This window comes from Platichthys flesus, chromosome 8 (genome assembly GCF_949316205.1).
Source record: "Platichthys flesus chromosome 8, fPlaFle2.1, whole genome shotgun sequence".
Classification (NCBI taxonomy): domain Eukaryota; kingdom Metazoa; phylum Chordata; class Actinopteri; order Pleuronectiformes; family Pleuronectidae; genus Platichthys; species Platichthys flesus.
The window spans coordinates 1,862,310-1,889,182 of NC_084952.1; the positions used below are offsets into that span (position 1 = coordinate 1,862,310).

At 40.9% G+C, this 26,873-nt stretch overlaps 1 protein-coding gene across 1 annotated transcript; it reads right to left on the bottom strand.

Moving 5' to 3' along the window:
* Window positions 1-19,900: 19,900 nt before the first annotated feature.
* On the bottom strand, window positions 19,901-25,896 carry lman2 (lectin, mannose-binding 2). The gene is made up of 8 exons (XM_062393686.1): window positions 25,680-25,896; window positions 24,401-24,519; window positions 23,994-24,111; window positions 23,561-23,643; window positions 22,203-22,364; window positions 21,914-22,028; window positions 21,701-21,820; window positions 19,901-21,541 (listed from the first exon to the last, which is right to left on the bottom strand). The coding sequence occupies exons 1-8, from the start codon at window positions 25,813-25,815 to the stop codon at window positions 21,381-21,383; spliced, it is 1,014 nt and encodes a 337-aa protein (XP_062249670.1). The 5' UTR covers window positions 25,816-25,896; the 3' UTR covers window positions 19,901-21,380.
* Between the last annotated feature and the right edge of the window lie 977 nt (window positions 25,897-26,873).

The following is a 26,873-nucleotide window of genomic DNA, read 5'->3' on the forward strand; positions in this document are numbered from 1 at the left end:
CGGCCAACGGGACCATTTATCATTTCAAATACTTGTCCGGACCCGGCCAGATCCTGTCTCTCTTATTAATCATATCTGTTTTGATTAGAGCAGATGTGATTTGTGTTTCTCCTCAGGCTAACTGGATCCGAAAGACACGGTCGTAATTTCTCCATTTGCGATGTAATGAAAGACGAGCTAACGGGAGCAGAAGCCTCTTTAGACTGAGTGGAGCGACATGCAACTGGAGCCCCTCTCCGGGCTGAGCTGTTCTGGGTGTGACTGCAGGGTCAGCTCCCAGTTCATCGGTTCAGCTCCCAGTTCATCGGTTCAGCTGCGTTCCTGTTCACGTTCCAGCCTGTCGCTCACAGACCGACGGACAGCGAGAGGAGAACTGTCGCCACGTGTCAGGCAGACCTGTGTGCAGGTGCAGTAATGGACTGAGGCTGTGGGGCCTTGAATAGTCCTCAGCTGACCCCCCCCCTCACTGTGTCAATGTGTCTGTCAACAGGTTCACCTCCTCCCGCTCTCTCTCTCCTCACTGAGGTGGCGAGGAATTTAGGGGGTCGGGCGAACGGAGACGGGTGAGGGGGGGAGACATGCCTCATTGCATCACAAGGACCCAAGTGTTGATTAAAGGTGGTACTGTAAGTTGAGTGTTAATGTATGTAGAAATGATGAACATAGTTTACATCCAACTCCCCATGTGAGAATGCAAATCTCTGCCTGGATCAGTCTGGATCTTGTCCTGCAGCCCCTGAATAACATATCTGTAAAAGGACGTAGTGTCTCACATGCGGCCGGTGCATTAAATTTAAAGAATAGAAATATCTCAGGATTAAAAAGAGGAGCGATGGGACAGACGACCGGATTCGAGAAACCAGAACCTCACGTCCTGCCTCCTGCTGCTCCACCCGGGCACCGCCCCTCACCTGAACACTCTAATATATGTATTTATGCTTTTTCTCCCGTTATTGTGAACGTGTCCGACCCGAACAACCTCCCGCTGTGTTCTATAAATGTGAAAGACAAATTCTAGACGATACCCAGATCCAATTTTCTGAACATTTACAGAGTTCATGTCTGAGAACGGATCAAGTTTCAAGAAAATTGTCTGAAAGGTGAAATGAAAACCTCCGTGTTGATAGATTTGGGAGCGAAAGGTGCACGAATTCCTGAACTGTATATTTTTGTTTCTGCGTCACTTCAAGTGTAAACTCGCAGGAGACGCATCTTGATAAGGACACAAAAGGGACGACAGCATGAATTCCTCCAGACAATAGCGTATCCTGATATTCATGGTACTTAAGCCTCGTTGTCTTATGATGCCGCTTCTAGATTTGATCACTGCACGAATAAACTGAGATAAAACTCAGCGTCAAACCGAGGGAGACATGGAGCTGGATCCTCTGAGCAGCTAAACACCAAACAAGTCCCCATAATAGATATTAATGAGCAATCACAGAAATGAAAGGGTGGAAGTCAGTTAGAGGAAATCAGCAGTAATGGAATTGTCTCTGCGCTGTTTGCCTCTCGCACGTCCTCTCATCTCCCCCACCCGCCCCTGGAGGCTGTGGAGTAATAACCCCTACTGGGGCAGAGCTTTGATTTACAGTGTTTTCCCCCCCAACACACTTAGCACCCGCCCGGACTCGCTGATAAGGATCAGACAGGCAGCAGCAGGCTGAGGAGCTTGTGTTCTCCCGACACCACGAGGAAGCTCCGAGAGGGAATGAGACATGAAGACTGGTTTATTACCAGCTCCACCCAAACCCACCAATGACCGATTAGGAAACTACGTAGAACTCTTTCTACCTCCAAGCGTATTTAACGCCTTGAATACTCTTAATGTGCTGAGGTCCTTGAAGTGGAGCCGTTCAAATCTCTCACTGCTTCACCTGTGGGAGCTCACAGTGACATATGAAGACACATTTCCATCAACTCAGAGCTTCTCACAATCTGGATTTTTGTGGCTGGACAATAAGAGCATAATATTCTGTCGTACTGTGATGGTTACGTTCAACTGGAACAGTTAGAGAATTAGTTATTTAAACAATGTGGACGCTGGACAGGGAGAGGACAACTGTACTGGTCTGAAACCAGCAAAGACACCAGATCTAAGTTGCTTTCAGCTTTGCACTGGTCCACAGTCCACTCTTACAGTTCTGGATCCAGTGGGGGACCAGTTACAGAGACAATAATTCATTCAGCTGTGCAGATATATTTCTATATGTACACACATATATAGACACCTCAAGAATAATGGATTTCCTCTCTACTAATATTTGCATACCTATGTATGCATTGTTTTTTCAGGAGTTGATTGCAGTGTTAGATTTGCACTGTGCTGTGTCAGTGTGTGTTTGTTGTGTGCGACCTTCCTGTGTTTGTATGGAGGAGAGCACGAGTCTCTGAGGCTGCAGCATGTCAGCGTGACAAACAGCTGTAATCATCTGCACTGGAAGGATGAAGCCTGAATAACAAACACTGTCCGCCACAACAGCAATCCTCAGTACTTACATGTCATCTGCAGGGTTTGGGTTTTCAGAACCCGCTCAGGGAATTCATGACATGAATCGTACTTAACATTCAAACACACATTCTCACAGGGAGCTGATCTGTAGGACCACAGACTTCCTGCTGCTGTGGTCGTGTGACGGAAAAAAAGAAATACAACTTAAAATGTTTCCACAAATAAATAAATGTACAGGAAACACAGCAGCGGTTCTAACAATGACTGCAATATTTAACAAGTATTCTCCGTTTATTTGTCCTTCTGTCTTGGTAATGAATATTATTAATTAACAACTGTAAATTTAATTTGGAAAAACCGATTCTATTCAATCACAGTATATTGTACCTACTCATCATTATATTGCTCTGTATTCTTAATGACTTAACTTTATTTATTGCCTTACTTACTATTCTAACGGAGTATTTCTCTAATAACTGCACTCGTAAAAAAACAGTGTGAAAATAAACATCTTGAATCTTAAATGGATTGTTGGACCAAATGTATTCTTTGCTCGGATAAAAATCATTATCTTACAGTTAAGCAAGTATGAACCAAAACATATAGCCCTCTAAAATGACCTGCAAACTAACAACCAACTGAACTGACAGCGTATATATAATAATACAATATAAAATATATCATGTGTGTGTGTGTGTGTGTCTCTGTGCTGTACTGGTGTTGCTCCTGAGCTCAAGGCTGCCGAGGCCTTGGTCAGGCGTCGGTCTTGTGTCTCTGCAGGTTCATCAGTTTCCCTCGTGCTGTTTGTTCCACTTTCAGACAAAGAGTCTCTTTCAGGTGATATCAGGTCCTCACCGCGGCCTTGTGCTCCTACACAAGACAAGAAATGTTGTGTTTCTTTTCACTGCTTCTCTTCTCCTTCTTATCACCGACCCACACTTCAGACACCTTGACACACAAAATGCTCCTCTGTCGATACTTTGGTATCCAGAGTTTGAAAGTGCTGTTTCTAATTCTCTTATATCAAGACAATTGTCAGGAGAAATATTACCAGAAGCAGGATTTAGACACAATAAGATGACAAGAGAAGTTTAAATCATAATTTAGAGGCGGCTTCCAGGACCCAAATCTTGACTCCTATCTTCCCAGATAACAGTTCTCAATGTGTGTTTTGGTGCCGGGCTTGGTTGCACAGTCATACAGATGTTTTTTCACATCTGATTTTGCATCTGTTCACAGAGAGGCCTGAGTCTACTGGAGTGAGACTCTGCAGAACAGCCTCAAAGCTTTTAGACGAAGGCCAAACTCTGTCAGTTTGTGATATGAACAAATGCATTGTGTCTCTCAGAGCAACACGTCCACTGTGGCACGAGATAGAGAAGCATTCCACATTTCCCTTTGGGATAAAACTCAGCAGAGCAGAATGAAACAATACAACACGTCCCATATTTTCTGATATCTCCTCCCCGCTCCTCTCTAACCTCACAATCCAGACTCGCTGCTGATAAAATAAACCAATCTCACAGTTTGAATGGTTCAAACACAAACATGACCATAATTCTTCCTTCAGCGAAGCAGCTAATTTCCCTCGGTATGTGGCCGCACTGAAAACACGTTTAAATCCTTTCAGCACTCCGGAACACTGCAACTACATCTGAGTCCTAAAAAGCCCAAAAAACTTTGAATCGTCTTTACTACTTTTTCTTTATGTTCATGCACCAGAGCAGCAAAGTTACAGGATCTCAAACACAAGCTGCCAGATTTAACGTCTCTGAGCATGAAACCCAACACAGAATAATCCCGGCTGGATGAACTCAAAACAAAGATTACTGGTGTTTGATTGTTTGTATAAACTTGGGAGGTGGATTCCAACTAAATCTTAACCTGTAGAGCGTCGAGCAAAAATCATGGATCCATTTGTCTTTGGAGTCTGAATAATGTTATCCTAATTCTTCTCTGCACACCTAAAACAGTAGTTTCTACATTAAACCAGGTCAAATGTCAATTCAAGTTGATTTGAGATGAACCAAATCTTGTATATTAAGATGAAATAACCTTGAAATGGTTGTCGGAGTCTGTGCCGTAACAATCGTGGTTTCAAGGTCCTGCCAATACACGCTCTTGACAAATTTTGCACCAGTCTCACCTGTCAATAATATGTTTTACCCAACTGTCTCCCTCAGTGAAACACACACACACACACACACACACACACACACACACACACACACACAGTGGAGTATTGTGTGCTCTTTACAGACTGTTAGGGTGAAAACAGCAGTGAGTCACAAACATATTTATCATCAAATCAATGGGAACTTGCTAAAACCAGCAGGACCAGCAGAGCAGGAAAAGAGAGTAGAGGAGTTGCAGTAAAATAAGAAGAAAAGACTGGGGCCGTCCCAAACAACAAGTTTGGGACTTTTAAAACTTTAGTGAAAGTAAAAATGAATAAATGAATCTCAAGATGGGAAACAGGGCCAAGGGCAAAAACACTTTCTTAGCATATTTGCGATTGGTTTTGAGAAACATCCGGTGTCATATCTACTACTTATTGCTAAATATACTATTTCTTAATGTCTTAAATGCATTTAATTTTCAATAACATCTTACATCGTACCCCCCCGAGGTTTCATGACCACTGTCAAACAGTATAGTCAACACTAAGATATTGTTTTATCCTGATTATGATCGTCATCACCAGGGACAGAAGAGGGACAGTGTTCAGTTGACAGGAGGGAGACAGATGGACGACTGAACAGGGAGACTGTGCGTTGGGTGTATTAGTGAAACATCACCGTGTGTGGACCAGTAGATCTGCTGAGAATCTGCTCCTATTTCCTGAGACATGCTGTGTTCACACACACACACACACACATAAACACACACGCATGCACGCACATACCAAATGTCAAGCATATGCTCATAATGTGTATGCACATACACAGACATAAACCATTATGTGTACACTTGCTTGCATTTACACACAAGAGCCAAATATCATGCGTATGGTCGCTCTCTCTAACACACACACACACACACACACACACACACACACACACACACACACACACACACACACACACACACACACACACACACACACACACACACACACACACACACACACACACACACACACACACACACACACACACACACACACACACACACACACACACACACACACACACACACACACACACACACACACACGAGTTCTGGGCGTTCTTGTACCTCCTGCTTCAGCACCATCTGCCTCCTTAAAATATGATGCACACCAACAAGTCCTTAATAAACATTATTTCTGTTCCGATGGAATTTAATTGCAGATTTTTCATCAGGCATAATTTAAAAGTAAGAAAAAGAAGAAAACTGAAAACTCAACACAACGATCCCTTGTGTGTAATGTCTCTGACAAAACTTGCCTGATTGAAACAATGATTAAATGATGAAATTCTTCTGCCAGCATCATAACATCAGAGGACGTTTGTTTGTTTGGATTTTGGCAGAACATCAAGTTTCTGCTTCAGATTTGCATCATGCTCCAAAAGAAAATCACATTTTCCTCATCAGCTCTTTATCATCATCATAATCATATCATGTTACCTCTAATATTCACTTTTTAAAAACGCTTTATAAGTGTCTCTCTATCATGAACACACACACACACTACTACTAAGCACCATCTGGAATAAAAAGGAAACTGTGATAAAAGTAATCGTAATTTATTTTGCAAGAAATATACACATTCATAACACAGGTCTGAGGAGGGAGGGGGGGTAAGGGGTAAAGGGAGTGGGGTGAGGCAGGGAGAGGGGTTGGTTGATAAGTAGGAAGGAAAAGAGAAAGGATAAGGATGAGCTCCGGAGTTTAGAGAGAAAACTGGGTGAGATCTTCCTCCTCTCTGTCCCTTCTCTCTCCTTCTTCTCCTCCTTCTCTCTCTCCAGTTGCTCTTTCTTTTCCTGATTCTTCTTCTCTTTTTTCTACTTTGTGACCTTCAGCTTGTACGAGTCGGTCTCAGAGGCGAGTTCCTGGGAAAGAGAGAGACAACAAAAGTGCGACCATTTTCTTCTTCAGAGTCTGACCATAAAACAGAGGAATGTTACCTCCTCCTGCTCAGCAGACAACTTCACCTGGACCCCTGAGGTCTGTTTTATCAGATCCTCACTTCGCTGCAAGCCGGCCTCCTCTTCCAGGAGGCTGCTCCTCAGCTTCTCCTCATAGTTCTCCTGCAGAGCTTTAAATCCCACCTTCCACTCACCCTCCACTTTCACTTAGTCCAGGTCCTGGATCAGCGCTAAAAGAGAAGTATTCTCCCTCCTTCACTTTCATTGTCGATTTTAGATCTTCGAGCTCCTTCTCCAACTCTTCCTCTCTGGCTTGTGCTGTGTCCACAGACATCATCATGTTGACCATGTTGTCTCTGGCCTGATACAGATGTGAGACAGTACAGTCTATTTGTTTCTTTAGATCTGCATTCTCAGCCATCAGCTGCCTCTTCCTGGCAGCGTTTACTGCAGCTCTCTTTTTGTACTTTGCAGCTTTCGTTTGCAGAGCAGCTTTCTCTGCAACCTGCTGCTTCATAGCTTCAGCAGCCAGAGCAGCATTTTGTTCTGCCTGCTTTCTGATAGCAGAGCTTTCAGTCGCCACCTCCCTCAGAGCAGCGATTTCGGCAGAGAGTTCCTTGATCTCCAACTTTGAGTCCAGCAGGGCTTGGCAGAGGGACTCCAGCATTTTGGGGACACTGCAGTGGTTTTGTTTGGCAGCATCATCAGACTGCATTTGTCCAAGTGACTCAAAGACACAAATATACACATAAAAACACATTCCCTTCCCATCTTCAGATATATTCAAGGAGACAGAGCTGAATTAATTTAAGTCATTTCCACAAACGTCTGCTTTTAAAGCCTGTAAAACTACTGTGAAGTTAAATGTAGAAATAAAAGTGTATGTGTTGTTTTTTGAAGATGTACAAAACTTAAAACAGTTTAACTTGAAGTCGCTCCTTAAAAACAAAACTTACTGCATCTCCAGAGTAGTCCATACTCTTCATGTTGGATGAACACAGGTGATCCAGTGGCACTAAGTTGTTGTAAAGTATATTTGCCGTGAGGCCCTGGTCAACTGACGGTCGTCTGTGGTGGTTTAAAGACGTCAGAGAGAAGATTCTCGTGCAGCTGTCGTCTACTATTGGTCGTAGAGTCTGAATCTGTTGAGAAATGTTTCTCCTTTATATGAGTTAGTTGGCATTTATCAGAAATCCAGAGTTCTAAATGTGACATTAAAGAATCAAACAACTATTGTCTTTGTCCTGTGATCTACATTGATGTTATAGCTGGATGAAGTTATAGCTGGAATAAAACATATATGCACAAACAGTTTGAAGTGATTTCATTGATCTGACTTTGAATTGAACAGTAAAAAAACACTAATACACTTATATCACACAAAATGTCATAATCACTTCAAGAATATTATTTCTCTCTACAAATTAAAGACAGACACACACACACACACACAAACACACACACACACACACACAATATGCCACTGACAATCAAGAAACAAGGGGAAAAACTTAAAATAATTAAATTATTCTAAGATTGCCAGAAGTCTATTTTTAACTAGTGCTTATTACCCAAATATTGTGTAGTCACAATAACAACAAAATGAGACGATTTCCACATCATGAAAATGGCTCCAGTTTAACCTCGCCCCCCCCCCCCCCCACAGTAACAGCTCCAGCTGCTCTGCTCCTCCAGCCGTTTAAATCCTATGAGCAGCAACTTCTTCATGTTTTCCACAGAAAGCTGCTTCAGGACCAAAATGACTAAGATATCACATAAGTTATAATGTCACAGATTGTATCATGTACATAATGTACAGATGTTGGTTTTAACATACATGTTCACATTTTCGACTCCTTACAAACTTAAAAAATATGCCGAATTATCTACTTATAGTTAATGGTTGCATTGAACTCCTTTATTGTGTAGAAAATATAAAATTGGGATGATTCTCAGTAAAGTCCTGAAGTCATAATTCTTCTTTGATTTATTAGTGGATTTATGAACATTTTTCTGTAAGAACATCATAGATAATTATATCCTTATAAGCTCTGAATGATTAATAGGTTTTTAATGACTTTAAAGGCCGAGCACAGACTGGTTCCTCACTGCTGAACTTTTACCTCCCCTATGAGCCAGGCTGCACCCTGAGATGTCAACTCTGAAAAAAACTACCAGAGAGGATCAGCGCTCCTGAGTCAATTCCCCTTTTTCAAATTGGTCTGAAAGTCTGAACTTTCAAAAAAGTGTTTTCATTCTGCAACACTGGTTCAGTTTGATCCAGACCCGGAAAACCTCTTCTGGTCAGATTAGTCTTTGATGAATAGGTCCGGACAATACAAGGTCGAGGTAAAAGTGTCCTAAATGTCTCCCGACGGATCCTGTCCCTGTGGTTATAAAACCATCCTGAACAATGAAGTATATTTGAATATTTGAGAGAATATTTCGGTCCCCACCAGACTGATTTGAAAGTGATGTGTGAAAGAGTAAATCAAACCAAAAGAAAAAAGAACCACGTGTCTATAGTAACACACAACACTCCATCACGACACCTCACATATTCAGTACTTTGTTGATGTGTGTGTAGCTGTAGTGATACAATAAGACTTGAAACCTGATACAGTCTGAGAAATCAATTTCCAGAAATATCTCGCAACCCACTTTACTCCCAAATAAAAACATGTCCTATTGACTTTGCTTTTTTCCCTTTAAAAAAAAATCTTGTGAGTAAAGTGTCAAACATTACATTTTTCTACTTGACTCGTAAAGAGCATTCCACCGTCTCGCTTGTCAATCATTCAAGAGTCAAGAAAAGTTTGTTTTACATTTAGGTTCTGAGACCTCTGACCTCTGAGAGGAACATTACTCAACCATCACACATGAGTCAATATACAGTGAACAGAATGGAGTCTTCGGTTAAAGAGCCAACATTGTGTTTGCTAGCTTTGCATAGCCTACATGCAAACAATAGTGAAGCGTAGCCTCCTTTTTGTTTATTTCAAAGTCTATATTTTAAGTAAACTTTTATTCATTCTTAATAATTTACCTTTGGTTTTTTGTTTAAAAGTAGCCTAAGTGGTATACATTTCAGTTTGTTTACAGTTGACAGGGACTATACAGTAATAGGGCACATTTTTATTTATATTCTCTATTGGCTGCCCGGCAGTCATTAAGTTAATGTTAATATTTGAAATCAAATTTGTAAAGCTCTAAGTGAATTTGACTGTGTTGTAATCAAAGGTATTATTCAAGTCTTTTCCATGGTCCAGTATTTAAAAAAATTAAATCGTGATATCGGATTGCAATACTTACAGAATCGCAAAACATATCGTATCGCCACCTAAGTATCGTGATAGTATCGTATGACAAACACCTCTTTTAAACCAGAATTCTAAAGTATATGCAAAGTTTCAAACCCACTAGAAAAAGACGATTGCTAGTGCATCAGGTTTGATGTCATGAACACACAATGAAAACTGAAGCTCTTGCCAAATTAGTGAATTAATGCAGGTTTCCCATTTCCGTCATTGCCGATAAGAAGCCATGTCCAGAGAGTCCTTTGACCAGAGAGTGAATGCCGATAGTATAATGTCTCATGCAGACAAAAGCCAGATGTAAGTGGGTTTTGTGACCAGTTAGAAACAGGAAGGTGAGACGTTTTACCTTCTTGCAACTTATCCAAGTCACAAGCTTTAATCTTGATGTCATGGCCCGTCAGAATTATTTAAAAATGTCACTCTAGGGTGGAACAGCACTTTTAAGAGCAAGCACATCTGCACTGCAACAGGCAATCCCTAATGACAGCCTTCCCCAACACTAACAATCAGCTTTTCTATGAGTGAAATGAGCGTTGCTGTTCTTTGTTAATGCCCTGTGGAGAAAAGCTTAGATGTGGACAAGTTGGTTCTGATCCCCCACAGCTCAGAGACAATATCGACTACAAGTATTTTGGCAGCGCAGCTTTTTGTAGGCGTGACGGTTTTGTTGAAACCTGTTAAGTTATGGAAGGTGTCTGTTTGACATGAGGAAAGTAAGTGATTTAGATCATGCTCTCTTGATCTTCTCCCACTCCACCAGCTCAGGTTTCCATCTGTATCCATACAAATCTCTCCCTTTCTGTTTTCTTTGGACGACTCTTTCTAACCCGCCTCCCCTCTGACAGCATTCATTTCTTCACCCCCCCCACGTTAAAAGGGTCGGTTCACGATATCAATTTTCCACCTTTCTCCAATGTACTTAGCAAGGTTTTATAACTTTTGGCCTTAATCATATTATTTATTTCTGCTCCAAACAAAACTTTTGAGATGAAGTGAATTCAGGTTTTTTTTTTGCTCACGGCAAAAATAATTTTCCTCCAAAGACAGCATTCCTGTTCCTCTGGATAATACACGACACAAATGTGGCTTTTTATCAAAACTAGGAGACGTGGAAAACACCTTTATTTGATTGGCCATTGCAGACATTGCACAATTTATGATAAGTGGATATCCAGGTCACAGTTTGCTAGACAAGAACAAACTTGTGCAACTTTACACTTATGATGCCAACGGACAGCAATGGAGCTTTGACATAAAAAAGGTTGAAGTTGCGGTTTGCACAGTGTCAGAACTGTTGGAAGTTTAATCAACACAAGGTGGATGCTAATGCATTTTTTAAACTTGAGCTCCCATATTTGATACCTGGAGCTGTGAGTCAATGTTTACAGGTAAATATATTCATGTTCGTGCAGCAGCTCAAATTTTCCTACATTTTTTTGTCTGCACAAATTTAGAGTGTTCTTTTGTTCATCCAGATTAATCCGCCCGTTAATTTCTTAATTTATCAGCAACAGTGTGAGGTTTAAAATGCTTTTCCCAGAGCCCAAAGTCTGATCTTCAAATCGCTTGCTAAGCAATTTAATTTGTAATTTTGGCTGAAATTTTTTAGTTGAAAAATAATTTGTTACAGCAAAACTGTTTGGCCCATAAAATGTGATATATTAAGTTTGCTTGTTTTTTTCTGAATGATATTACTAATTACCATGGACCGAAAGCTGGATATATAAAGGCAGCCATGATGTGTACGCTTCAGAAAAAAGCAAATTAAACCACCACAGATTTAGGATAAAAATAGAATAATTATCTGGGATTTTAATTACAATAACAAAAAGATCATCTCTGTCATGACCCAGGTAAATAAATCTCCTCCCTCATCAATTCATCTGTTCTCAAAACCAACCCCGGGGGCTTTGTAACATTTGCTATGACAAGCAAATCAAATCATAGAAATTCTTCGGAGAACCAATTTGATCCCTCCCTCCTGCCCCTCCGCTGGGTTTGTTTCTGAGGAAATAGAAAGTGGTTCTATCTTTGCAACAACAATCAACTGTTATCCTCAGAGATCCAACATGAAGGGGCAGAGCTTTCAAGAGAGTCGGACAGATCATTTCTCGTTCAGTTCAAACCGGGCTTTCTCAGACTTTAGAAACATCTCAGCCTCAAACAGGAGAAAGAGAAACGTCGGCTGTATTTACACAAACATTTCCACTGTTTCTCCCGTTTGTTCAGAATGATTGAATGAATTATTGCAACTACAGACTATAAAGGCCTCAGCACTGCACAGCTTTGTGTTTCATTCAGTCTTTAAACCTTCTTTCTACACTTTCCTCTGCACCCCCCTCTTTGAAGGAACACCCACACTCACTTTGGGATGTAGTAAGAGGATTACGTTCCCACTCAGTCGTTGAGCGGACCCCCCTCCTATCACCACAGCTTTCACTTTCCCTGAGTTAACACCTCTTGTCTCCACATAGTGAAATCAGACAAACCTGGGCAGGATGATGTTTCCTTTCACCGTGTTCCAGGACTTGGAGAAAGTATTTATATTTTTAAATCCTCCTCACGCATTGTTTCTTTCTGCAGTAAGAGGATTTTATTATATCCACAGAAGAGGTCGTTTTCACCCCTGTTGATTTAAGATTACACAAAAACTGCAGAACACAACACTTGGTGGAAGGATGAGACGAGTAAAGACACTAATTTCTGGCCCTTCATGAATTGTTGTTTTTTTTCAGCTGCTGTGCAGTTACACATTTTGGTGCAGACACATTTTGTTCATCACTTTCTTAAACATTGCCAATTAGAAATAACTGCCCCAACCTATATAAGAAGCGATAAAATCCTTAATCACTATACACATCAGTTATCGAATTCTTTCTGGAATCTGTTATGGTAAAATAAATGATTGTCGTACTAACTATCTAATTAATCAGACAATGTCATAACCCTTGATACACAAGTTATTAAACTCTAATAATACAACAATGCAAAATAGATATACAACGTTACCACAACAGAGAAATTAAAGAGCTGATGGTTATCGCACAGTGATGTAGACTGTTAGATCATCTTAATCCACATAACAGGTTTACACATGCTGACTCAAGGCATGAAAGATTTAAAGTTATAGGTTTTGTCTTGAAATATCTTTAATGTGAGACAATCTATAGAAAGTTAATTCTCAGGATCTTCAAACACAGTAAACGACATCTGGCAGATGTAAAGTATTTACTGTCTGGTTTATAGTTAGTAGTCGCTCATCGTTTCCCATTACAGACAAAAGCCAGATTTGACCAAACAAGGGGCTTCATTGTAGTGGAAGACACCATTCATCAACAAGAGGGGGGAGATCGTATCCATGAGTCAATTTCATACAGATCGTCACTCCACTATCTTCAGTGGTTCACCACGTTTTTCATAATGCAGCTGACAGATAAACAGACAAATGAGGAAACCTCCTCGGTGGATGTGATAAATCACGTTTTATGTTTTCTTAAAGCTGCCTGACTTCCATTAGGAAAAGTTTTATGAGCCAGTGACTCCAACCTGTGGGAGATAACTATAAACAACCATAATTCACTGTGCATGGCTCAGGATCAGGTTGATGAGAATCTTTAAATGTGTTATATAACCTGATGTTAACCTAAAGCTGATGTACTAGTGAATAACAAATCTTTGTTTCCATTGCAATGAGAAAAAATACAGCACCAGGTTGAATTCCAGGGTCTAAAGACCTGCCCCCCTCTCTCCACCTAAACATCCCTCAGCTAGTCATTAATCTTCCTAATTTCTTTTAGCATTATTTACCCAGGGAGGAGTCTCACTTCAGGGCTCCTGCAGGTTTTTACAAGTTATTTCAAAGACGGTTTTCAGAGCATAATGAGAAAACCTATTTTTTATATCCACCATGGTAAACAAAGGTGCAGATGATAAGAAAGATAATCAGAGTCGCAGAATAACTTGAACTGAACATGAAACATGAAAACCATGTTTATCTGAGATCTTGGCTCTTGGTCACAGCTTCTGCTTCAATGTTCCTGATCTCAGCAAACTTCTCGTTTTTATGACTGATGTTAAGCTACCGTGTACAAAGTTCAGATTTACTGATGGAGTGAATCCAGGAGTGAATGTTATTGATGCTGTGTGCTCTAGAGGGCAACACCATATTGAACCGATTTGTCCGATGTGCCACACACACTTATATTAAGTATATTATTATTTTTGCAAGTTTCATCTATAAACTGTATATAAAGATGAACAACATAACAGCTGCCTAAAAGCAAAGCCAAAACTTCTGGGAAATTTGAAACTTTCAGCTGGTCTGGACTGGACTGCCCCTGCCATTCATTCAAAATCCATGGCTCCAAAGTGTGGAGAGTCATGTAAGGTGGTCTCCATCCACGTGTGGAAGCAGGTTCATCTGCAGCTCTACCTGCAGGCTGCCACAGTCATAAACAATCAGTCAGCAAGTTTTATTGAGACTCTGATGCTGCTGACAGGCCGCGACATGTTGAAACTCACTCTATTGTCAATGCCACCCAAGAAAAAGGCAGCTGTCACTGTTGAAATAAAAGATTATGGATATAACTATAGAACTATATAAACTCTATAATCTGTATTAATCCTGTCCGAGGAAGAAAACACACAAACCACCCCCCCCCCTTCTTGTATAATTCAGATAAGAAAATAATGTCGTCACGTTTGAGGTCATTCCAGTTCACTTATATCTCAGTATTTTTCAGCAGCTCCACAGTGAAACAGCTGCTGACGCTTTCTACAGGAGATGAGAACTTCTTAGACAATATCAAATGACCCTGATGGCACCGAGAACAGCTCCAACACCAACAACTCTGTGCTCAGGAAGCACATTGTGAAACTGTTCCAAGGATGGCAGACGCTGCACCTTTCAAACTGATAGATTGAAAAAGTTGCTTCACATCGAGAAATAACAGCGTTTGCTCTGAAACCTTCAGCTCACGATAAACCCACTCAATAGGATCATGGTTTCTAAAGGAAGTTTAAAGACATTTAAAAACACAAACAGCAAAATTCACTCTCTGCAATATTTTCTCAGAATTTTAAATATCACTGAAAACCAGTAGGATCTATTCGGCCTTAAATTATTCACCAAGGGTGCCACATTTTTGTCACTGCTTCCTATTATCAAAATCATGTTAAAACAATGATTGATATGATTTCATAATCAGACCATTGTGATAAAGAAATGTAACTGAGGCTTGATATTTTGTACATAACTACAAATAAAAAGAAAACACAAAAACAACCTGAGATTTAGAACTTGAAATAAGAACAAGTACGATCTGGATACCAATTTAAAGTTAACTATCAGATAAATGTCAAACTGGGGTGGAGATCGTTTCTGGCGTAAAATAAAATAATTTATTCAAAATAAAATAACATATTTTAGACAGGGAATAGTCTGCGTCATTAATACGTTCTGCTTTAGAATGGATGTTACAGTGTGTTTTTGTGAGTCTGGCTGCAGCACGAGATGACGGAGCGAGACTCAGTCCAACAGGAGGCGTCTCAAGGTCGGTCTGATCTGATGACTGTCCCCCAGCAGCTTCACTGCCAGGAAACGCAAGGAGACAGTTCTGAGAAAGTCCCAATTCAAACCAAGCACCACAAATAACAGCCGGACTTTCTGAAAGAACTTAATCAATGTGGATTACCCTCAGTGGATTATTTAAGAAAGTTTTTAACCTGTTAAAAATCTCAGCTTCCCCATCTGATCAGACGGGTGCGGCGCCAGAGACTCCACCCGTCTGGTGAGCCGACATCATTAAAGTTATTATAAACCAAACTTGAATTAACTCTCTGAGAAAGCCGGGACGAGCAGGAGCAGCTGTTGAATACAGTTCTCTCTCCCTCTGGAATCAAGACTGTGGAGGGTCAAACTTTTCCTTTCAATGATCCGATTTGATTCCTTTCACACTTATATAAGTTTTTCACACTTGAGCAAAAGAAAAAATGTGAAAAACAAACTAGTCTATTGTCCTGCTGTCTAACAACATACACACATCCTCCTCTTCCTCCTCCTCTTCCTCCTCTGGTTGCTGATGGGGCGAGCGGTTGTTTTAAGAAAAGGTATGGTGGTAAGTAATGTGCAGTTTGGATGCAGATCACGACCCAACCTTCGAGACTGTTGCTGTCAAAGCGATTTATGCAGAACCACGAGCGACTCTAATTACTCCAGTGTTCATCAGCTGGAGCTGCAGGGGGGTCTCACGTTAATCAAAGTATTAATACAACGTCATCTGTAGGAAATCAAAAGCTTTTACTTTGTAAATGTTAAATCTCTTTAAAACCTGGTGGAGCTCCGTGTCGTCTTCCTTCACCTCCTCATACACTTTCACACAAGCAACTGTCAAGTGCTTTCCTTGGTGTGAGTGAAGTTTTACATTCTGTGCAGCCAAGAATAAAACAAGGTTGTTCTTACTTCTGTCACGTGGACGTGGTTTGGGTTTAAAAGTCTGACCAGAGACCAGAAAACTGAAGTTTGCAAATGATGCCGTAGACCGGACCCCACAACAGAGTACACCCCTCCCCCACTCATGGAAAACTAGAACCACGAAGAAACCACAAGAGCCACCAAAGTTCAGTTTAGTTCTCAAAACAAAGACCAAACCCAAATTCAAAGCCAGAGGAGGCTCATAATAATAATAATGATAATTTGTATTGCACATATCAAAGTACCCAAGGCTGCTTCACAGAGGAAAACAATGACATTCACATATTTACTGCATCGCTGTCTGGATCTTATGAAACCACCAATATAAATATGACATTTTGGACGTATTGCACAGACCTTTCTAAAATTCAGTTCAGAATTCTAAGTTTTCACAGGCAATACTAAATACTAAAGTTTGTTTTTGCATTTCATGTCTCTTTTAGCTTCTATTAACAGAATCTTCTTCTAAACTTTAGCCTCTTTTCAGCTAAAACATCAGACTTCTGCTGTTTCCTCAGAATGCAGCAGCAGTTCAGCGAGTGTGAAGGATACAAGAAAACAAACCTCTACAGTTTATTCATGTGGGATTCAAAAGGGAGGGGGGTGTAATGGTTTACTCCCAAGCTGTTCAGCTCCCACTGCCATTCACTAGGGTTCACTGTACACAAGGTCCTCAGTCACACCTTCAAGTTCCAGACGTAGAGTAAGTCAAAGAGTGAAGAAGTTAAAAAGGAGGAACAAGGGGAGGAGGGTGATGTCGGAGCAATGGACGGATATTCAAGCATCTACAGGATCAAGGAGTTCTATCAAGGACAAGAAGAAAGAACCAGAACTCAGGGTCATCGACGGGAGCAGAGGCTTTAACTGTAAAATCCATATCTAATGAAAACCAAACCTGAACCATCAAAGAGAAGCTGTGAGTAATGACTAAATCTTCCTCACACCAGCAGATTTAGCCCACACTTGAAGTCGCATCACCACAGACACACACAGACACACAATCCAGACAAAGAGAAAGTTGACTGTGGTTGTAATGCTCAGCTGACAAACCCCATTAGAGAGTGGTGCCGCGGAGGTAAATGAGAATTTAAGTTATTCTCATTTACTTCATGTTCCTCAGGACTTCATGTTCCTGACAGGGGATAACAGTGTGTAGATATGGAAATTACCCAGAAGTCTAAGGGGTTCAAACACTGAAGGCCCTTTTACAACAGGAAGTGGGCCATCTGCATGTTGGAGCGGTACAAGGAAGATTTACTGTCAAACAGAAGGTTAACTGGAAGAGATGTTCACAAATCAACAAAATATGCAACAGAGGTTGTTTGGATTTATCCCAGATTTAAAGGACAAAAATTCAGATGATCATATTGTTTTACTTTTTCCAAAAGCCCGTGGAAACTGTTCTATGAGATGTCACCTCTTACAAACAAGAGGGATCAGATTCATCAGTAACACAAACAGTCTGAACTCTCTGCGTCTTCCCTCTGGGCTGAGACGACGGTGTGGTTCAGTCCCAGCTGGGGAGGTTTACTGGTGTCTGCCGAAAACCCAGAGGCAAGAGGGGGCTGTCCATCTCAGCTTCCAGGTGCGAAAGTGAGTGGAAGTGGAATAAACTGTGAGCTATTTAAACTGCCCTCTCTCTTTCTCTCTCTGTCACACACAAACACTCCCACACACACACACTTTAGCATACCTGTTCAGCCAATAAATGGCTGGCAAGATTGACGGTCTGAGCGTGTGGAGCCTGTGGGCTGCCACACTGTGCAGCCATGCTGGGTAATGAAAATTCAGTGTTGTGCTTGAATACTCCTTCAGTGTCGTGTGTGTGTGTGGGGGGGGGGGTCTGATGATAGAGCCCTGAGGGTCAAGAGAGGATATTTAGACTGTGTGTGGCGATGAAGGCTTAGGATTCTAACTTATTGTACATGAGGTTGTTTTGAGTCTAATGTGAATAGACATTAGAACACCCCCCCCCCCCCATCACAGTGGTTTAGAAATAATAATGTGTGCATTTTTGGGGTTAACTATCTCTTTATCCTCTGACATACACTTGCCCAGATGTGACCTCATAAAGAAACAGAAAAGAAAAAACTTTCCAGGCTCAGGGCGACATTTACTTGCGTTTGTGTGTGTGTTAAATCAGGATCAGTCCAGAATACCATGAGACTCATATAATACACGACAATCTCCCATCTATGCAAATCTGAAAAAAAACTGAATTAATATACAACTGTGAGTCAAGTCGAGTTCAGTCTTGTTTACGCGCACACAAACACACATGCATGCACGCGCACACACAGCAGAAGAAATAAATCAATACTATATCCCCATCTTGTGGTGGAAAAAAGTATCACAGCTGATAATTTGAACTTGATTCACATTGTCTGAATATTAGTTAATAATCAATTAAAGATTAATTAACAAAGCAAAATGTTCAATTTATAATCATTTCTAAATACACCAGAGCTACAAACCAAACAGTCAATAAAAAACCTGACATTAGTAAATATACATGTTCACAATATGAACTGTGGAGGAAGTCATCACATCTTTCACTTGTGTATCAATAGCAATACCACAACACAAAAGTACTATAAGAAAATTCAAAACGCCGAGTACATGTATATATATAGAATTGGCATAAGTAGAAGTACATATTTTACAAAAGAGCGAAACTATAAAGAAAGCATTGAATCAATAAATCCTGAAAGACGACTTTTTACAGGTTATTCTCTTGTAAATAAATGTTAAATATGTTTTTAGATGAATGGGATGGAGCTTTGAGTCAGTAATGAAGTAGTATCACCTGTACAAGTACAATGAGAACTATAGTTTATAAAGTTTACAAGTTTAATGTGTAAACTCTTCACTCTGATAACATAAAAACAACCAAGCTAAAGCTCAAACAATAATAAGAATAGACATCACAGCTTAAACCGATTTAAAATAAAAACAACAGGAACTGAGCAAACTGTGGTTAGCATGTTAGCACGATAGCATGCTACTCACCTCTGGGAACATGGCGGCAGACGTGTCCACAAACAACAGGAGAACCTCCGCAGTTACAAAAACCTCGAGCTAAAACAAGCTAACAGCTAACCTACTATTAGCTACTAGCTTCAGAAATGCTAACTGCACGGCCGGTGCTAGCTTAGCAGGAGAACCATGTGATTTTGGAGGGAACTGCAGTGGGCGTGGCTTCGACAGGTTTTTAACCCGCCAGAGAGCGTCAACACAGAGGCTGCAATTCACCTAGAGGGCGCTAGTGAGTCCAAACGGGACTACATATATGGTTTCTACACAATTTATAAAACATATAAAAAACATCCCAACATATAATACAAGCCGTCACCCTGCCATGCCAGCAAAGTATTAGATTCAAATTTCATTCTTGAATTTTGTAATTTTATAGAGATGTGTTTTAGAATTAGTTTTAATCCACTGATTTTTATTTCATACAGAAGTGAACACAAGTAGTTTCTCAATATCTGTTTGTTTGTCGTCAAAATTCAATGCATCTTTGTTTACTTCTTGAATACAGTGTGTGTATTGTGTATAGCAGTAAAAATAACACAAGTCTCAGGCAAACAGCTGTTTTTCCCATTTTAATACATTATTTCTGATGAGGAGCAGATTCAAATCTCATCACCAACCTAACGATGCGGCAGAGGCAAATGCACTGAGCCAGATAAAAGATTTAAAAAAAAGAGCATCTGTGTTTCTGCAGTTATGAAAGAACAAGTGTCGAATCCCCAATTTAACAATGAAGGGACAGAACCAAACGAGAACAATAGAGGGAAGCCAGAAGAAAAGCAAAAAGACAGAGACTTAGATCAGTGATTCAACTTTCTGAAAGGCAGTTTCACTTTCTCTGTCCATGTGATGTCCCATATTCCTAAGTACAGCGTTGAGGGTTGTAGAGACATGATAGTTGGCATTTATAAAGAACTCATAGTTAAAATATTCAAACAATTCCTTTTCAAAACAAGCGATTTGAATATGTCAACCAGGGGAATTGTGATTTCTCGATCATTGAATCAGATTCAATGAGAAACAACCTGAATAAAGAGGCAAAGGCAAAAATCTGCAATGAAACACTTTGAGAAATGATTTGAAATAAACACAGAAGCTGGACGTGTAGCAGGATCGGAGAGAAAATACTTAAATGATCAGTTAGTGCTGATGATCATTTCAATTAATTCAAATTTATTAAAAAAACGATTAGAAATCAGCAACAATGAGCAACAGCCACACAAAGAGAATAAATCAGTCAATACTTCGCTCCAATCTCTTTCTGTAGACTGAAAGAAAATAACAAAACTTCACAGCTCATTAGCACAAAAATGTCCGATTTTAGTAATTTGATTATATAAAAATGGTGTGAAACGCCATGACTGACAGCTCAGACTGAGTCATGATTGGCTGAGCCTGTGTATGGGCGGGTCCTTGATACTGTGGCTCCCGATCCTGCTGGCCACTTTTGCAGACTCTGGCTCCAAATGTCATCCTGAGAGGGCGGTGTTCAGTTCTGGTTTATTTTGGTGAGATCTCTAGATAGTGGGAGGAAGTGGAGACACAAGCTCCATCTTTATTTACACTCTATGCAGTAAGTACGGTAACAAACTGTTTAGAAAGAAAAAAAAATAATCGAAATGACAGTTTGATGCCAAACTTTCACCCTCTTTGTAGGATCACACTCGGAGCAGAGATGAGCAGGAAATGGCTGAAGAATCAATGAGCAGGTGAGAACACAATCGTGAAAGAAACTCAGAGTGCAAATGTTGTAAATGACAGTAAACTCATTATGATGCTTCCATGAATGAACACAAAGACATGGAAAACAAAAACCAGCATGGATCAGGTTCACTTATGGAAGGATCCACTTGTTCTGCACGGATCCACCAACACCACGAGTCGGCGAGATTCACTCTCAACGCAGTGCTTCGAAAGATATAAACATTTGTACAATCTTTAGAAAAGAAATTCACATTAAATGTGCTATGTCATCTGGAAACAGTTCATTCCACCACAAACACCTCAGCAACAAGGCGCCTCTTCCTCTTCCCTCCTCAGTAAAACCTCTTGTTCCTCTCCTGTCTCTTCTGGAAAACCACAGCTCCCACCACGCCGCACACTACGATTCCCAGCAGAGCGCACAGCAGGAGCAGGAACACCTTCCAGCCCGTGAGGGGCGTTCCCCGGAAGTTCCCAGTAGGGTCGTCGATGTTGTCTGCAGACAGAGAAGAAAGTGTTCACTACTCGTCTGGTTTGTGTGAAACTGTTTAAAATTCTTATTTGGGAACTGAAAGTAATTTCAAAACAGGAAATAAGCTAAAGAGATGAGATCGATGCTCTATGTGCAAATAATCCTGGTTTTTATTTCTGTTACCTTTAGGAGACTTGAGCAGATTGACACTGGGCTCGATCTTGGTCCAGTCCAGGTTCTCCTCCTCAGGTGTGTGTTCCACCATCAGCTGGTAGAGCTTCATGGAGATGATGTCATGGTTATCTGGAACAAAACATCAGTCTGAACTGTTAGCAAACAAAAAGTACACGGGAGAACATCAAGACTCCATTTGTTCTGTTTCCAGCTCCGACCCACCGGACAGATCTCCTGTGGCTGCTGAGGCACCGAAGAAATATCCAGTGGGAAGTTGAACCCCCCCGATGTCAATGCACTCCTTCCACTCGTTCTTGTCGTCCACGTCAATCATCACCTACAGAACACAAGCTTGGTGTAAGTGATGTAATGCAGCGCAATAAAAAGTGACTGTTTAAAAAGGTTTAAAACAAGAACGTTGATTTTATAATAATTTTATAACTGCTTTGGACTATAAACAGCTTGATTCACTTAAAGCAACTCAAGAAAGAGAAGCTTCAGCCTCACGTACAGTGAGTCGTCCTCTGGAGTAGCGGACGGCGAGGTACGTGTCGTGCTCTCTGTTCCTGATCTCAGCCGAGCAGCCACCGAGCTCAGACGAGCGTCCGTCTCTGCCGTGGTCGTAGTTCACCGAGCCGTTGTTCACCATGGCTGAAATGAACGGGAAGGAACGCTGGAGACAGACAGAAGAAGATTACTGGATAAATCTTAAAAACTGTTATAATACTTTCAGAAATACGGATGATGGACAAGTGAACACATAAAAAAGAAAACCTGCTGTAAGTTTGAGGTCATATCCGCTCATGCATATTTATTCTTATACATAATGGCTGCTTTCACTCTGCAGGAACATTTGAGATTAATTCTTAAAAAGTGCAGAAATCGTATCTTTTGGATGAAAGGATTATCTTTTACTAAAAGAATCAGTGAGTAAATTAAGAATAACTTTACACCAATGTGTCCTACTTCCTCATGAGATTTAGACTTTAGTGTTTGTTTAGTTTTCCAATAAACAGAAGAAATCCATGTACATATTTGGTGAGTCTTTTTCTGACTGACAGGAGTCGTCACTGACGAGCTCTGAGTCGAGTGTTCTCAAATAAGATGGATGAACAGATCGGTTTGATGTCACATGATCATTTTGTCCAGATTCTCTTTTCACACACAGAGTAATGTTCAGCTGCAGTGTGAAAGCAACTCTGTGACAAGACAAGCAAATAAAAATTATATTAAGACTAGAACTCGACTGATGGGTTCGATGCCAGTAATACATCATTTGAAAGGGCAATGATTCCTAAGATGCTGTTATCAAAGACTGTTATTTCATAGTCTAAACCATAAACTTCATAACAAATAAATGTATAAAAGAAAATACCAAAAAACGTAGGGAACTTGAATTCAGAAAATATAAAATATTTTGACTGAAATAAAGGTTTTAATATAAACAACTAACTCAAATATCTATGTTTATGTTAAAGGCTCATGTCTGCAGATATTCTGTGGGCCAACCAGTCGGAATCTAATTCAAACAGTTAAAGTGAGGATGATAAAGTTTCTTCCAGAGAACTTTCATGCTCAATAAGCATGATTTCTTTTTGCTGTAGAATAAAAAAAGCCAAACCAGTTCTGTGGGGTTTTCACTGTTAACATGCTTGAAGGTGGAACGACATGCCCATTTAAAGTGATGACAACTGCACAGACAGGAAACTGAGGAGTAGAACCTGAGCAACCACTCACATCCGACGCATCGTCGTTAGAGTAAGTATCTATAAACACGGCCAGCCCGTGGAACAGAGCATTGTTGGAAAACACAGGTCCTGTGGAGAAACAAGCGGGTCAATCACCTCGAGCCACACACTGCACACTTACATCCATTCCATGGAGGTCATTGCGGAAGGTATCCAAAAAAATAGCCAGGCCAAGATTCTGATCTTGGTTTCCAAACACTGGGCCTAGGATGGAGGCAGAGATGAGGCGAGACATGAGCAAACATCTTCAGACACTTTGTGTGGTCAGCACTGACGCCAGCAAGCTGAGATGATGAGACATGAAGTAAAAAAAGCTTCCTGATGAAGTGACAGTGACGAGTGCAGCAGGACTGGACCAATACACATCGTTGGATTTACTCAATCTGAGCTGGAGCTCTTTACCTTCTGTTCAGTCCAGATATTATATATTTCTGTGTTGCTCTCACTGGTCAGATGAGGAGCCACAGATCAGAAATGTGTTTTGAGTAATTCCAAACTTCAGCATTTTGCAGTGACTCAGCAAAAAGAAGCATGAGGAAGAAACGTGTCCCTACCTGGATGCAGTCTGTCCTTCGTGTACCAGATAGCGAGGCCATCGCCGTGGAGATTCTTTTTTCCTGACCCATGAACTTTGAACTGCACGTGCATCTCCCAGTCCTTCAGGTAACAAGGCTGTGGACCAGAAACAGGGGACAAGAGGTATTGATTTGCTTAAATTAACTTGTCACACGCAGATAAACACCTGAGTCTTACAGGGACTGACAATAATATCAGAAAATATGAAGAAACAACAGATGAACTCATATTTAAGGCTGAACATTTTGAAAGAGAACCAGGGGAATGGGCGCGACTCCATGTGAACGTGATGGAGAATATTAATTCTAAACCCAAAGCTGATATAGCAAAGACTTTGGTGACAATAGACAGAGAGATAATATGTGTGTTTGTGGTTTATCCTCACAACAGTGTTCCAGATGGATCCCTGCTTGCTCCTCTCATCTGGGGTGAGTCGAATGTATGAGCCAGTCACCAACGTGCTCCCCCAGAAATCCCACTGACTGCTCGCACTGCTGCCAACACCTGGGAGACAAACAGGTGAAGTGCAAGGAAGTGATCAGACACAAGACAGCGTGTGACAGGAAGAAGAGAAAACAGATGGTGACAGCTACACGTCTCTTTTGAGTGATCTTATCTTTGCTGTTGACCAAATCAGTTGCATGACTGTTCCAGATGAGATGTAAATAATACGCAGCCGTCTTCTTGGGTAACAGACAAATATGCTAAATGTGTAAAACAAGATGGTCACTCAGGTTCCTCTTACAACATTCAGAGGAATGTACTGCACAGTATTCACTGAAATAGTTTTACTGCATGTAAGTGCAATGTAAGTGCTCAGCAACCCAAGTTGCACAGACTCTTCATACAAAATGAGAAATTTAAAGTTTAATTTTCTTGTAATCGGATGAAATGCCTTGTGTTACATTTCATGTTTTAATTTCTTGTTGTCGTCAGTAGGTGTGGAGCTGAGGGTTGTTTGCTTTAAGAACAGACGTAAAAGACCGGACACCTTCAACAAACACCTCCGTGGCCTGTGGGGGGGTGGAGTCCCCTTTGCACCTTTCGTCAGGACACATGACTTCTGTGTTTGATCTCATAACTGTGGCAGGGTGTGTTCTCTGCTCAGCCGGAGCTGTGACGCCTCCAAACTTTTCAACTTGTTTTCTTCTCCACCTCAATTTGAATATCTGCTAAATATCTATCTGGCATGTTTAACTCATATTCAATTATTTTATCAAAACAAAATAAATCATAATATGACTAAACCGACTATACGAGACGTTTCCAATTGTGGTTAAATTATAATATGCAAATTAAACAATAAGAAAACTGACTTAAACTTTTCTTTACTGATGTTTTATGAAACATTTAGAGCCGCTGATGATTCAGTGTTGTCAGATAAACAGACAGGCAGACAGCGGGATAGACAGATAGATAAATAAATATATATATAGAGTCTTTAACTTTTTATATCGCATGACTCTTCCTATTTGCTAACAGTACATTACAAAACGCATATCATATTTTATTATCACATGAGAATGACGCACGATAGGTTAGGTGGTTACTCTGACGTGTAAATTACGTCATAAATAACGTATTAATTAGTTCCTGACAGGCGGCGGCGGAGGGGACAAACGTCATGTTAGCATCATGCTAACGAGCTAGCCGGAGCCGCTCACCTTGGTACGGCTTCATCAGCGAGTGTTCCCGCTTCAGGTGCTCCGTGTTCCCATCCGTGATGTCGCAGCTCACCGCACTCAGCCCCATAACCAGGAGAACCAGAGCCGAGTTCAGAAAAACCCAGAAACCGTCCATGATGCTCGAGCCGCCGCGGAGAGAAACTCTCACAACAAACTGCCTCTTCCCAACTCCATCCAGCCCAGCCCGTCCCCAATCTATTGTCGTCCGGAGGGAAACTACATCTTTCCGGGGTTTGCTGACATTTTTACCGAAGCAGAGGGGGCGTGTTTCTCCCCGGAGTGTTTTCAAAGTCACAACCACTTAACGTAGAAAATATTAGTAAAATAAACACAAAACTATTCGCGTGTATTATCAACGTTCAGACCACGGAACAAGTTTTCATACAGGGCGTGTTTCTCCACGGAAGACTATAGTAGACGGTCGAGTTGTTCCCAGCCAATCAGACAGAAGCACATCGCAAATTGAGCCAATCAAAGGCGACTTGTTCTTCATGCCTCGGCCACTAGATGTCGACATAAGACAAATTTAAAACAATGGAAAACACAATGAAGAGACTTTGACTGTCGCCCCCTGCTGGTCAGAAACAGACACTGATAAAGTCCTATCAAGTTTGAAAAAAAAAGAAAAGATGTTGGTCAAAGAATAAGAAACTATCTGCAGCTATTGTTTAAAATAATAATATAATAATAATAATACCTTGTATTTAACAGCACTTTTTAAACATATAGTGCAGCTCATAGTTCTTTATGATAAAATTGTAGACATGTAATAAGATAAGTTTAACTCAGAATTCCACATCCTTCATTTGTGCTTGCGGTCCCTTGTGGTGACACATCAGTGAGGTCACGTGTCCCCTGAAGGCCTCACTGGGACATGGAACCAGTCCCATTCAGTATGACGACCTATTGATTATACATATTGACTTGAACCCGGAGGATACGAGAGTGATGTGAATGTGACGGAACCAGGGGGCTGATAATTCTCTACACGTCCATCGATCTCTCCTGCGTTAATCTGTGATCAATGAAATCCACTCGATAAACACTGGTCCTCACAGATCCACTCGTGTTTCTTTGCCCCCCGCCCCCCCCAGCTCTTAGTTCATTAATGCAACACTCAGTGGTTTTTGTTTGCAGCCCCGCTCGCCCCACACGCTCTGTTACATCACGCTG